This window comes from Diadema antillarum, unplaced genomic scaffold (assembly GCF_040938485.1).
Source record: "Diadema antillarum isolate AM-2024a unplaced genomic scaffold, OU_Dant_1.0 seq00001316_RagTag, whole genome shotgun sequence".
NCBI classification, from domain to species: domain Eukaryota; kingdom Metazoa; phylum Echinodermata; class Echinoidea; order Diadematoida; family Diadematidae; genus Diadema; species Diadema antillarum.
Window position 1 is genome coordinate 788,914 of NW_027272088.1, and position 14,116 is coordinate 803,029.

At 36.1% G+C, this 14,116-nt stretch overlaps 1 protein-coding gene across 1 annotated transcript in view; it reads right to left on the bottom strand.

The window, feature by feature from the left end:
- The window catches only part of LOC139708177 (casein kinase I-like), a 37,132-nt gene extending 28,980 nt beyond the window's left edge, over window positions 1–8,152 (bottom strand). Inside the window, exons 1-3 of the mRNA XM_071620151.1 lie at window positions 7,884–8,152; window positions 3,296–3,402; window positions 567–693 (exon numbers count right to left, since the gene is read on the bottom strand). Of these exons, the coding sequence (XP_071476252.1) occupies window positions 567–693; window positions 3,296–3,402; window positions 7,884–8,015 (366 nt within the window). The 5' untranslated portion in view covers window positions 8,016–8,152. The remainder of the gene's footprint in view (window positions 1–566; window positions 694–3,295; window positions 3,403–7,883) is intronic.
- Window positions 8,153–14,116: the final 5,964 nt, after the last annotated feature.

The following is a 14,116-nucleotide window of genomic DNA, read 5'->3' on the forward strand; positions in this document are numbered from 1 at the left end:
CATGTTATTGTGGATGATCTTTTAGTATCTGATCATTCGGTCCTGCGTGGTTATTTCAAAGGACATACTGCGTCTTTACCCTGTTGCTATGGATACAAGCAGACATGACTCTGGTTGATACATATCCACTTAATTGCAGCGGGCAAACATATTTTCTTCAAGGTTGAGAGCTCTGCAACACACAATAGCTGAAAAGGGTACACTGAACAAAACTGGACAGAGCCACTGTCAAACATGTCTTGCAAAAGCACAATATGGCTTACTTGAGAACATTTTTTACTTTGTATGTCGTTTCCACCGAAAAGGATCACAGTAGTCTGCCTCTGTCTGGTCAATTTTATGCTACACAATCTCTAACTTAATGAGCACAAAATTGATACGGAATTAGTACAGTGTGATGCCTTAAACATCTTTGAAATTGAGATATAATAAATTGATACAAGGTATCTTCAGTACCTTTGTGTGCTGGCAAATGCATGAAGATCCAGCCATATATCAATTTCATATCAACCTTCCATTTGATCGAAATCTCTGTGATACGGAAAAATTATGATTCGTGACTTTACCTGATCTGCCAACATCAGCACTGTCTTCATGGAGAACTGCCTGTCACAAAAGTTGAATAAGTCCTCAAGGCTGGGTCCAAGGAGTTCCATTACTAATACATTGTAATCCTTCTCTGTTCCAAACCACCTGGCGGAAAACACAGAAATGGTACCGATTAAATCACATCTTGGTGTTCCCTTGTACATCACAGGTATTTGTAAATAAAAATACAAATTTGTGACTATGCTCTTTATAACAACTACAGTTTTTCGTTTTTTGTTTTGTTTTGTTTTGTTTTTTGGGGGGGAGGGTTGTTTGTGGTCTTTGATGATATTTTGTGATTTTATGTATGGGGCACATAACACACTTGTCTACTACTCCTTCTGTTTACTACTTGTGCAATCAGAACAGTGGAGTACATTCACACAGAAGTGGATTGTGATCAATTACAAGAAATTTTATCTGTATGATGATAAGGCTTTGAGATACGTAGATAAAATGTCACCAGCTTTTGTCACTGATTCTATTTATTTTTCAATCAGATAAGAATCAGTTTTGTAACTACGACATGGTTTTAGTACCAAAAGAAAAATAAAGATATTAGTGCATGATGCCTTAAAACATGGTCAGCTGACAATGTACATGATACACGTACTTGTACATATGTAAGCTTGGACATGTCTGTCAGTTTGTTTCATGGACAGAAGAAGTATGTAACATTTTTTGTGATGGTAAAATGATGGGAGACAACAATAGCAACTTTAATATGTACATCAGTCTCATGACTTTGCTCTTATTTTTCCAGTGTTCATAACTGCCAGTTTGATACACACAATGTACAATCTTACGCGTAAACGATATACATGGACCCAAAGTACCCTCATGAAACCAAAGATGCAGTACTTAAAGATTCACTTAAAATCAAATCAAAATGGCACAAGTTTTAGGCCCATCGGATGTCCTTAACTTGGACGGAAAAATATGCATGAAGTAATATGAAGACAATGTGAGTAACACCCATATATATATTAAGTGCCACATGCATTCTTCCACTGCACAATAGATAGAATTACACCTCATGAAAACAATTCAGCATCACTTCTTGCTACACAGAGTGATCACTTTACAAACTAATATCTAAACGCCCACTTGTAACATGTCAAAGTCTTAAGTTTAGCTTCAGAAAGTGGTTGTTAGTACGGCAATGTTTCCCTTTACATCACAATTTTTTTTTTTTAATGAAAATTTCCTATGGAATCAAGATTCGTGACAGTTTTTTGTCTAAGCACTGCAGTGAATGCCAGCAGCATTTCTTGGAATTTCATGCTGTGAAGTTTTCAGGTTTTACAGTATGTCAAATCCAATCCTCTTATGACACAGCTGAGTTGAAAAAAAAAAAAAAAAAAAAAAAATGTCCAGAGCAAGATTCATCTGAATAAAAACTTTACCTTCTGCCCCTAAGGAAAAATTATAATGCTGTATGTTTCCTTACACCAGTATCTCAGATATAGCAATCTTTTTTTTTTTCAGTTTAGTTTGCTTTTTATACTTGTTCAATTAAATTCTTTGCTTGAGTTGCATTTTTTATTCGACAAACAAGTAATGATGAGCAAAATACGCACACTTGAATCTCTTGTAGTGAATATTTGTCAGCTTTAGGTGTATTCACAACATGCTGCATGAATAAAGCTAAACCTAAACACTGTAAGATCTCTCCACGGCAGCTGATGTAACCTTTTGGTTTTACTCCTCATCAATATGCAGTGTTATGTGCAATGTGGTGCATGCTACATGTACATCGTAGTTCCTCTCTCTACCAAAGTTGATAGCTATGATTTATTGCAAGCACTCGAGTGTTCCCTGTCAGTATCCCTCATGAGAGATCTTTGGCAAGGCCTGACCGCCAAAAAAAAAAAAAGAGCCAGATTCTCAACCAACCGGAACTTTGTATTTGCACTTGGGACTCAGCATTTGACTCCTGCACTGAGATGATTTCAAACATAGCATGCACATAGGCATGACAGCTTTGCGGCACCAGTGCCTACGGCACTACAAGCAATTATGCATTCATTTCAGGGTCATAAGCTTCTAGCTTATTTTCACTATTCTTACCTTGTTTGTACCCGTTGACCGAAATGCTTCTTTCCTCCTTTCTCGAGTGGTATTTTTAATGTGATTACATGTATATAATATTTTCTTTTTCATCATAAATCAATCAAATGTTCTCACTGGTAAAAAAGAGCCCTAGTGATTGGTCCATGTTTACAGAGACAATGCATTCTACAGGAAATGCACAAACTGCTGTGGATGCCATACGTGTATCATATCAAATGGAATAAATTGTCAGCAAACCTGCTATCATAAGATATGCAAACAAACAATGCTTTGATACACTTGTACACTAGCAAAATATTGGTTAAGAATCAACTTCCCACTGCCATACTGAGAGGCAGTTTGATATCAGCTTTGAAACATGCCGTTATAAAATGACCAACATAATGGACCAAAATCTAAGAAAGTTTGTGAAATTTTGTCACAAACTAGAACCTAGATGGCAGCTGACATCATAACAATAAGTGCCAAATTTCAGCTTAGCATGGATCATTATTATACATTGTAAAGCAAGCTTTCCGTGAAATCCTGCCCATTTCTCTAAACACTAGAAATATAAAGTTGAAATCTTGCACATAACAAGAATAAGAACGACCCTGTTAAAGAGAATGTGAAAAGAAAGGATTCCCCATCTTACTTGATTTTTGGTATACCGACACCACCCTGTAGCATTTTGTAGACCTTGCCTTCATAGTTTAGTTGTGGATGTCTTGCCTTCCCTGATTCCATTTTGACTGCAATTTCCTGAAAGAATTGGTGAAGGGAAAAAAATCAACGATTATCTACATTTAAAGTATCAGAAACATACCACTGCAGGTCAACACAAGTACCAACTGACAGAGAAATTATAAACACAGTTCAATGGGTGTAGAGTAGGACACATCAAATATCTTTTGCCATTATATTTCATTCGTAATCATATTGAATACTGGTGTGACCTATAGATCTTTTATCATACTGTAAGATTTGAACACAACAGCAGAAAACAAGAACAAAAACAAACATAAAACAGACAAATTTGTTTATACAGGTATTTTCTTCACTCTTGTGATTGTCCTTTTTCTATTCAGATATATATATCCATCTGTAGAATCAGATTTTGTCTTGAGAGATGCTGCCCCAACACAGTCACTGATCAAGTAGACAAAAAGAAATCCCAGTAACAATCAATTTTGAGTGAAATTGTAGAAGGTGTATGACAAATGAATCATTAATCCTACGGTATACAAATAACATGTATACTGCATACATGTACATGTATGTGTCATTTTCATGGTATTTGCATCTTTCACAATTTGCTGGTCAATTGATTTTTGTGAAGTCATTAACTCACTGAAACACTGAATACCTCCTATAACAAATGTAGTAATTCATCTCCAAGGGTGAGGATATTATCTTGAAAAGAGATGATTCTCGTTCTGTTGCTGTGATTTTAACCATATAACGCAAACTTGTCTTTTAAAAGGATGGTACAGTATTAGTTGAGGTGAGGATCCCACTTTTAACGTTTTGTGAGATACTAGAAACCACTCTATGAAATGATAAAGAGCATACAATTCTAAGGGCAATTGAAAGTTTATTTGATGAAAATCGGTTTTGAAATGACCAAGATATACAATCCAAAGATAAGGTAAAACAAAACAATCCAAATAAAAGTTGAGGCCTTACACATTTTATTAGGATCGCTTTATTTGGATATCTCAGCCATTTCAAAACCCATTCTCTCCAAATAAACTTTGAATTCTTTGAAACTTTGAAGAGGTTTCTCATTATCTCACAAACACACACACACACACACACACACACACACATACACATGTTGGAAACCTGCAGCCCCATCTAAAGCAAAACTGCACCATCCCTTTAAGTCTTGATTTGAGATATAATATACACTGTGATTATGCTCACAAAATATATTGGCATACATGTATACAACTTTTTGCCACTGTTAAACACAATCTGCAGAGCTGATTGGAAATCACAGTAATGACCATTTAAAGTCTCTAAAATGTGGAGTGTACTTAGGACCACTTAAATGTTGAATACATTAATATGTATGTTGAGCTTCAGACAACCACTCTGTCCTGTAATCTGTCCTGTAAATTTAGAGATGCAGTGTTCACAGGGCTGCACACTGATCCATTTTACTACTGGTCCAACCTGTCCCTGTCAGACCAGTATATACCCAGTTTTTCAATCTTTTACTGGTTTGAACCTAAAATTTAACATTGCTGCTCTTTTTTTAGACTGGCCCTGATATATTTATTATTTATTTTATTTATTTATTTATTTATTTTCTTTTTTTACCAGTCATGTTGGATTAGTAAATTTGGCAATTTCTTTAAAGTTACTGGCCCAATCCAGCGACTTTTATCTAGGTCTGGGACTGTCAGACTGGTGAAAGTGTTAAGCACTGCAGTGCATACTGGATTGTGGAAAGTGTTCATCCGGTTTCAATTTTCAGCGGCATCGCTGAGGACCACAACAGTAACAAACAGTCAAGGTCTGTTGAAAGAATATGCATAGTCAACACAGCATTATTAGTGTGTAAACTGTATGTTTCTACTGTCTATTAAAGTTACAATGCCAAATATTGAAGCTGGAATACATTGCAAGTGACTACCAGTTACAATTTACATGAATTACATGTATTTGATACAGAAGTAATTTTAGTTTTTCGTCAGGTTAATGCAATTTGGTTTGGCTGAAATTGAGATATCCACTAGCATACATGTATGAAACTCCATTTAATAGTACCCAATCCTATCAAGAATTCCTACATTGACCCACTTACACTTACACTACATGTAGGTAACGCCCTTAATGGTAGCACTGCACTACCACTGGAGCAGAGGTAACATTTTGAATAATTTTCCAAATGTGGTGGATGGCATTCACTACAACATTGATATTCCCAATGATTGATAATCAACCAACTGGAGTTTTTGGACATATGTCATATAGACTGAAAGATCGGGGTGGTATTCTGAGGTCGTAATTAAGTATGTGATTAACTTTGTAATTAAGTCGAGTAGTTAATAGACCCTTAATCATGGGCAGAATCGGTATTCTGAGGACGTAATTAAGGTATGATTAAGTCCCCTATAATTATCTTAGGTTCCTCCCATCTAATTGTTATCCCATCCAATCAGAAGCGTTGTTAGAAGCCAAAATGGTGATAACGCGCGCAAATATGCCCTCAATGCGCGCTCCTCCACACACCCCCTGTAATTACAACGCAAGAGTTCCGTGCGCACACTTCGGTCTTTGAATACAACCCTTCACCTACGCACGCGAAGAGCTCACATAAAATGACACAATTCCCTGAAGATCGGCTATATTTCTTTTTTTTTCTGAATTCTACAGATACCATGACAACAAGACTCAACCGCTCCTCGGTTATCGAGGACGATACGCATCGTTGTGGCCGAGAAAACACACTGTAATGCGTGATATCGGAGACTTAGTTAATGACACTCTTTGGTATCATTAAGTTTTCCATTAACTTTCATACTTAATCACACCCTCAGAATACCGATTCGTAATTAACTCTGTGATTAAGTCCTCTCAGAGGTGCACGCATTGATACGCGCAAGCCTTTCCCGCCAAAACGCTTGTTGCTATGGTAGTTAATATACCGCCTACTTAATCATGCTCTCAGAATACCAATTCCGTAATTAAGTGCTAATCAGACACTTAATAAGCCCTCAGAATACGGCCCCAGTCTGTGTTTTATCGTCAGAGATACATTTCCATGGAGACTGCGTTTAGGGAAAGATTTCTGTACATACATAAGAAAGTAACAAATGCCTTTTACCATCCATGTCAAACCACTGTGTGCCAGAAGATTGGGCTGCTGGGCTAGTGAGCCAGGCACAGCATGCAGGGATTACATAGAAAAATCCATCCGTCCAGAGAGTTTTTTATCATTTTTTTTACTTCACAGCTCTCCGTAAAGCCAGATGCAGTCTCCGCGGAACATATCCCCAACAAGATACAGACCAATCTTTCGGTGAAGGCGCTAGGATAGCATGCATCTGTCCCTGCTGTGCTGCCTGGAATGGCGCTGGCTGGGCACTGTTGCATGCTGCTGATATTAGTGATAACTTCTGCTCTAAAAGTCTAACGCAACATTAACTACACGCAGCGCTGGCGACAGCGCTGCACCTCTTTTCCTTCGCGGACGTTGTTATCGTTCACTGTTTCCTTCATGAATATCTTTATTAATCGTGGAAAACTAAAATATAAGGAATTATCGTAATCTATGACCATCATTCAATAACCGGTATGCGATTTTTTGTTTAATTACGTCTAAAACTTACCGAAATCTATGGCTGAAATCAGGTCTGTAAACGTCCTTACTGCTTCACTCCTCATCTGCGTGTTATATGAATGGCATTCACTCTCGTATACTACAACGTAGGTAGTCGGGGCGGAAGTGATGAGATAGTCGGATGACCCCGACTAAAAAAGTTCAAATCATTGCCGGTGCAGCACGCGCGGATCTACTACAAGCTTTACGTAACACATGAAACGCACGGGCGCACGGGCGTACGTAAAAAGCAACCACTTCTGAATGCGCATGCGTAGTAGTTTGTTGCTTTTGTGAAGCTCTCGAAGGAAAAGATGCCACCGCACGATCTACTCCGAAAAATTCAACAATAAGGTCTGGATACCAACAAAACGCCGAATTCAACTCAACCATCAGGAAAATACGCTGTAGGTAAGTGTTGCAAATTATATTACTCTTAAAATCATACAAAATAAAAGGTATTTTATGTGATTTTGCCGTCAATAGTGACGGTCGTTTACAACGTTGAAACACTAACACATGTCAGACCCTGTGCGCAGCACAGTGTCTGGTCAGGCTAACGCAACATTAGAGCTCATGCTAACGATTCCAATGTTCAATGCCATTCAGTAGTGGCAAGGTAGAACTTCTTAACAGATGTCGAGATGGCTACAAACAATTTAGTGAACTAAAAGATCTAGCCAGTTCGTCTGTGATCTAACGCGTTAGGAATCAGGATCCCAAGTCCGTCCTCGTACAACTTTCATAAATTAAAATGTCGACACACACACACACACACACACACACACACACACACTTACTGACTACATTACCAATATTCATTTTACTAATGCCAGTGGGTACAGGAATAGACAATAAACAACAGAGCAGTAACAAAGTATGCATGGACTTAGGCAATTAACATCAAACGTACTTCGCCATGGGCAATGTTGATCCCTAGGTAAATATCACCAAATGATCCGCTCCCGATCTTCCGTACGAGTTTGTATTTACCACCTCCAACTAAATACTCAGCCTTCTGGCTTTGACTTCCAGCACTCGACATGATGGAAGAGTTGTCTGATAGAAGTCCCAGCTACAGAAATCTCTTCAGTGCGTTGATGATTGAGTCAATTTTCCGGACATTGTAGCATTTATTTTATGCCGTCAATTTACGTTGTTTCGTCGCCAAAGTCTCGTAGGTCTTCTACACGGGTACGGTAAATACGTACACTTGTATTACACGAACAGTGAATTGGGACGGGAAGTTCATGAAGGAATGATGGGAAGGTTCACCGTAGAAACCATTTCGCCAGCGCTCGCTCGCTCGCGGCGGCGTAGGCAATTCGCAAAACCAATCGATATCATTCTGTGTGTCGAGAGCTTGCGCCCTCTATCCGATTGATTTGTGTTTGAAGTTGAAAAAGCCTCATAATAGGCCTAGTCATAATATGCTATACGAGTAGTGGTCTGCAATGGGACAGACCCCCCCCCCCCCCCTTCCAGCACAAAGAATATTATGAGTGGTTACATTTGATTTAGAATTGAAGATTAAGGGCAAAAACACAATTAAGAGAGGTGAATTTACGGATAATGTAAGATATTTTTTAACACTTGCAAAAGTTGTATATGAATTGAAAATAAAAGATGGTCATAATAACTATGAGTATTTAAAAAAAAATAACTTCGGAAAGAAATATTTGTTCGACCAAGATCGATGACAGTAATCTTGTCAGCGAACTCAGAGAATTTATTTTTTTAAGGTATTACATGGAGTGAATTATAATAAAGAGCAACTTTTTAAATTTTGTTTTGTAGCAAATAGTTTGTGTTCTTTTTTTAATCAAGAACTATAAACTTATGAACATGTATTTTTGCAATGTCAGATAGTTAAAGATTGAAATACGATATATATATTGGGCAGACATTTTTATAGGACTGTTGGGTAGCTCAGTGAGACTGAAGTTTGTCAATTCTTTGATCATTTGGCTTCAATGTATTATTTTAAGTAAAGAAGTACAGCTATTTTACCACTCCTTGAACAAAATGTTTGAAAAGAACAGTAGAAAGTATTCGAGAGGAAAAGAACTTACATTTATAAGTACAAGGCATAAATATATTATGGAATTTTATGATGATTAAATGTAATTAAGTTATTCAGAAGGTTCTTAACTAGTATTCCGAAGGTTCGTTACTTCGAAAATGAAATGGGTGTATGGAGGCCCGGGGCTCGTGTTCCTATACGTTGATGGGAAAATGAAAAAAAAAAAAAGGTTCGTTATTCCGACAATGAAAAGGAGGAACGCACTTTCTATATAGCGAACCTTCGGAATAAGGAACCTTATTAATTTTCATTTTGGAATTACAACGAACGTTATTACTTGAATAACCTTTGCCGAAACAAACACTCAAATACACACATGTCTACACCAAGGTGATAATGGAAAAAAAATCTTCTAAATCGTTTAGAATCTAAATCAGGGAGATTCTATCCAATCATTTTTCATGACCCTTGACAGTGGGGACTGAGAATGCTGACAAACCATCGATAAAGAGCACTGATGATTCAGGCAACAATAAAGACGACACTATGAAGATGATAGAAATAATCAACACACTACAAAAAGTTGTGTCAAGCAACCAACTAATATTCTTTTATCCACGTGATTCATGTTGAGTAGCAAATTAGCAATTAAAGTCATACTTTGCAAAGAACTTCTCTAATTAAACTTGGATAGCATATAAGTGAAATATAAGGGATGAAGGAATAGTTTGATTGCTCTTCGATTATAGGTTCCTACTTATAGCAGTACACATTATTTGCTTGTGTGCTGAAGCATAATGTTTGCCCCAACACTCTACAAAAAGAAAATCATCTTTTCATGAAGCATGTATATAAATACGAACAAAATTCTTACTGTTTTTTTTTTTTTAGGAAAGGATTAGTATAATTCATAAAAAGAGCCCTAAAAGATGAAGACGACCTTGAAACTTGCAGATGACTGGGACAAAATTCGTCACTTCCAGGAGTCAGTCCAAGATTCTGCGCACAATGGCCGCAAGAGTATAGACTTATTCCTTCCCTATATAACCACCAGTTTCAAACGCAATAGCTCACACTCATATCCAATATACAATGACAGTGGCAGAGCTGAGAGCTTCTCTCTGTTGATCTTTCTTTATTGGCAGGAGTCAATCCAGTAAACGGATCAGTAAATTCTGAAATTAAAAACAGAGAACACACATCATCCATAACGCCCAAAATACGCAAATTATAATTATAGAATTTTCTGAAATTAATCTTTATGATTTTAGCTTCACCAAAGAGAGATATCGGCCACTTGTATATCTCTGTCATGATGATGATGATGATGATGATGATTGTAATAATAATGATAATAATAATAATAATAATAATAATAATAATAATAATGATAATAATAATAATAATAATAATAATAATAATATTAATACTACTACTACTACTACTACTACTACTACTAATAATAATAATAATTATAATAGTAATAATAATGATAATAATAATAATAATGATAGTAATAATAATAATAATGATAACAATAATAATGATAAAGATAGGAATAGTCGCACATATTTCAAGCAGCATTCATTGGTTTTCGATCGGAAACAATAATGTAAAATCATAACATTTTGTCTATAATATTATTTAGCAACTATAACATTGCAACCCTCTGATGCTTAATAGCTATATAAAACTCTATAAAATCATATGATATATATATGTATATATATATATATATATATATATATATATATAATCAAAAGATTCATCGTGAGAGACAGGCATGTAAGGTCTTTATAATATGACGTCTTGACCTCCTTTCATTCACATACATCGACATGGGATCATGACCGATATCGCTCTCCTAGGAGAGTATGTCAGGTGCCGCGAGGCTGGGGGCTGCAACCCCCTCCCCCACACTCACTTTTGACTCTTCACTCCCCCCCCCCCCCCCCCCTATAAAGAATGATAGTACTATATAAATGAGTTAAAGATTTCTGTTTCTTTGCTAGCTTTCTCTGTTTATCAAACTCAGCTTGAACAAACTACAATGTCACTCATCAAAGCGCTTTGATGTATTTGCAATGCATATGTCTATGTATAGGCCTATAATACAAAATAAGTTTACAGCATGATGACTGCAACCGTCCGAGTCTATTATTATACCCATAAGAAAACATATCTTTTTTCGTCAAATTAGGCATGTGACAAAAAGTATAAGTTAAAAAAAAAAAAAAATCAGTGCCACAGACTGGTCAGGGAAAGTAAAACAATTACTGTAAGCAGGATAAATCAAAAGGATGTTGATCCGATTTGTGTGATAATCATGATAGGACGTCGATGAATACGAATTGATAATGGTGGATCACGTTCTGTGTATAGGAACAAAAACAAAACCGAGTCATTTTTAAAGATTACTGGAAGAAGAACGCCTTGTTGTTATCTGCTGTGTAGTTTTGATAGAAAGAACGCATAATTGTATAGAAAAGCTGTGCAAATAGGTTGGGCGTGCACTTGAATGACCCTGAGGTAGATTATTATTTTGAGGTTAACTTCTCGCCGTTGCGCTTGTATTTGAGTCAATGCATATTCACACGCTGCCATGCATTTATGTCCCATCAGTTACGGGCCTGAAGCATGCTATGATGTAAACTTGCAAAATTATTTTCCTGTCCAGGAAATCACTATATCATGCACGTATACTTTTTTTTAGATTTTGTTTTTAGGCACAGGATGATGGTTGTCTCCTTTTTTTCTTTTTACTTCTCTTTATCACCCTCTTCTTTACTGTGAGATTGATAATGTTATTTTTAAAGGTGTTATATCTTCGATCGCTGATCCTCTTGCTCATATATTTAATTTATCAATATCCCAGGGTGTGTTCCCTGAAAAAATGAAATTGGCAAAAGTAATTCCAATACATGTACTTAAAAAAGGCGATAAACTTGATACTAGTAATTATCGTCCAATTTCATTATTATCTTCTTTGTCTAAAGTCCTGGAAAAAACTCATTTACAAGAGAATGATTAATTTTCTGAAACAATATAAAATTGTTACAAATTCTCAGTTTGGTTTTCGTGAGAAGCACAGTACCAGTCATGTTCTCTTAAGTTTTGTTGAAAGAGTGGCTCATGCAATTGATGACCACTCTCATTTGATTAGCATTTTCTTGGACTTCTCCAAGGCCTTCGATACAATTAATCATGATATTTTGCTTTACAAGTTATCACATCATGGAATGCGCGGGAAGGCCTTTGAGTGGTTCAAGAGTTATTTATTTAATAGAAGACAGTTTGTTACAATCAAAAATGATAACTCATTGATCAGAGAAGTCAAAAGTGGGGTTCCTCAGGGAAGTCTGTTAGGGCCATTGTTATTCATTATTTACATCAATGATTTTTGTCAAGTACCTGAAGCTCTTTCTTTTATTCATTTTGCTGATGATACTAATGTATTATAGTTTACAGCGATATTGATGTCCTTGTACAAAAAGTTAATAGAGAAGTGAAGAAAGTAACATATTGGGTTAGAGCTAATAAGCTCTCGTTGAATGTTCAGAAAACGAAATATATGCTCTTTAGTAATACTGTTGGCACTTTAAGTACTGAGAGTTTTGGATGACACTCCTTTAGAAAGAGTTTCACATTTTAAATTCCTTGGTGTTATTGTAGATGAGAAACTTTCTTGGAAATTGCATGTCGATTATATTTTTAATATAATTTCACGTAATACAGGCGTTATTGATAGACTAAAATTGTGTTTACCTAAAAAATCATTACTTATGTTTACTCCTCATTGATATTGCCTTACCTTAATTATGGAATTTTCATAGTCTGGGGCAACACGCACCAAAATTTGTTGGATAGAGTGTTCCTTTTGCAAAAGAAAGCTCTTCGTGTCATTTGTTATTCTCCCATACGTTCTCACACAGATGCACTGTTTGCCTCTAATAAGTTGTTAAAATTTAGAGATTTGTTTTTATTTTATTTATATAGGACAATTTATGTATATGTATAACAATAACTCTCTTCCTGATGTTTTCCATTCCATGCTAAGGAAAAACCAGTCATTTCATGAATATCCAACTCGTCGCTCTAATGAATATCATTTATCTCTTTTTCGTACGATTTTAGCCAAGAACACATTTGTCTATACTGGCCCGAGTTATTGGAATTCCATGCATCCCGATATCAAAAATGCCCCCTCTATATACTCATTTAAGAGGAAATTGAAAGTTTTTTTATTGCAATCTTATGATTCTATTGAACAGAATTAACCAGCTGTTATAACTTCTTTTCTAAGAACCTACGTTTTCACGTATTGATTGTCAAGTATATACTTTAGCTCCTGTATATTATACTCATATAATGCTACGATATAGTAATTGTCTCCGATTATCAATGTCTGTTACCCTGTTCTTTCTCGCGTCATTTTTTTCCCACTCTCTCGACATACTTCTTACGAGATCGCGGTCTCTGTATAACGTTTTGTCTGTTCTGTTCTTTTCTATTACGTTAGCTTTGCTTCATTTTGTCTCGTCTCATAGTCAACTCTCCGTTGTACTGTTACTCCTACTCCAGTCTAGTTTCATGTTTATTTGTGTGTATATCTGTCTGCTTTTGTTGATCTCTCTTTCTAGTGGGCTTCCAGACTTTTACTTTGTTCTCAACTGATGTTTTTTTCCTCTGAGGGGCCCACATTCAACAAGCTTTGTCTTTTTAGTGGGTCCCTCCATTTTTCGAATTTTGCGTACTGTTTAGTTACTTCTAATCACTTGAGTTTTATGATAGTGTATGATTATTGTAAGGTGGTACAATCATTGTACATTCTTTTCATGTTACATATAGTTTACGCACCTTATTTTCTGTTACCAAAATAGTGATGTTTATATTTTTGTCGAAAAATGAAATAAAACATTGAATTGAATTGAATTGTGTATTCTAGTTCCATTTGTTTGTTTACCGTATTCTTTTTATCTTGAAAACTCGTAACATAGGCCTACAATGACTACATCGAGCAGATATTTAGTGCAGCCACACAAAACTATCATCCAGACTGCCCAACAATGTGTTGTCAACGAACGATGATGGCGCTATAGAGTCGCAGCTTTGTTCTGCACGTA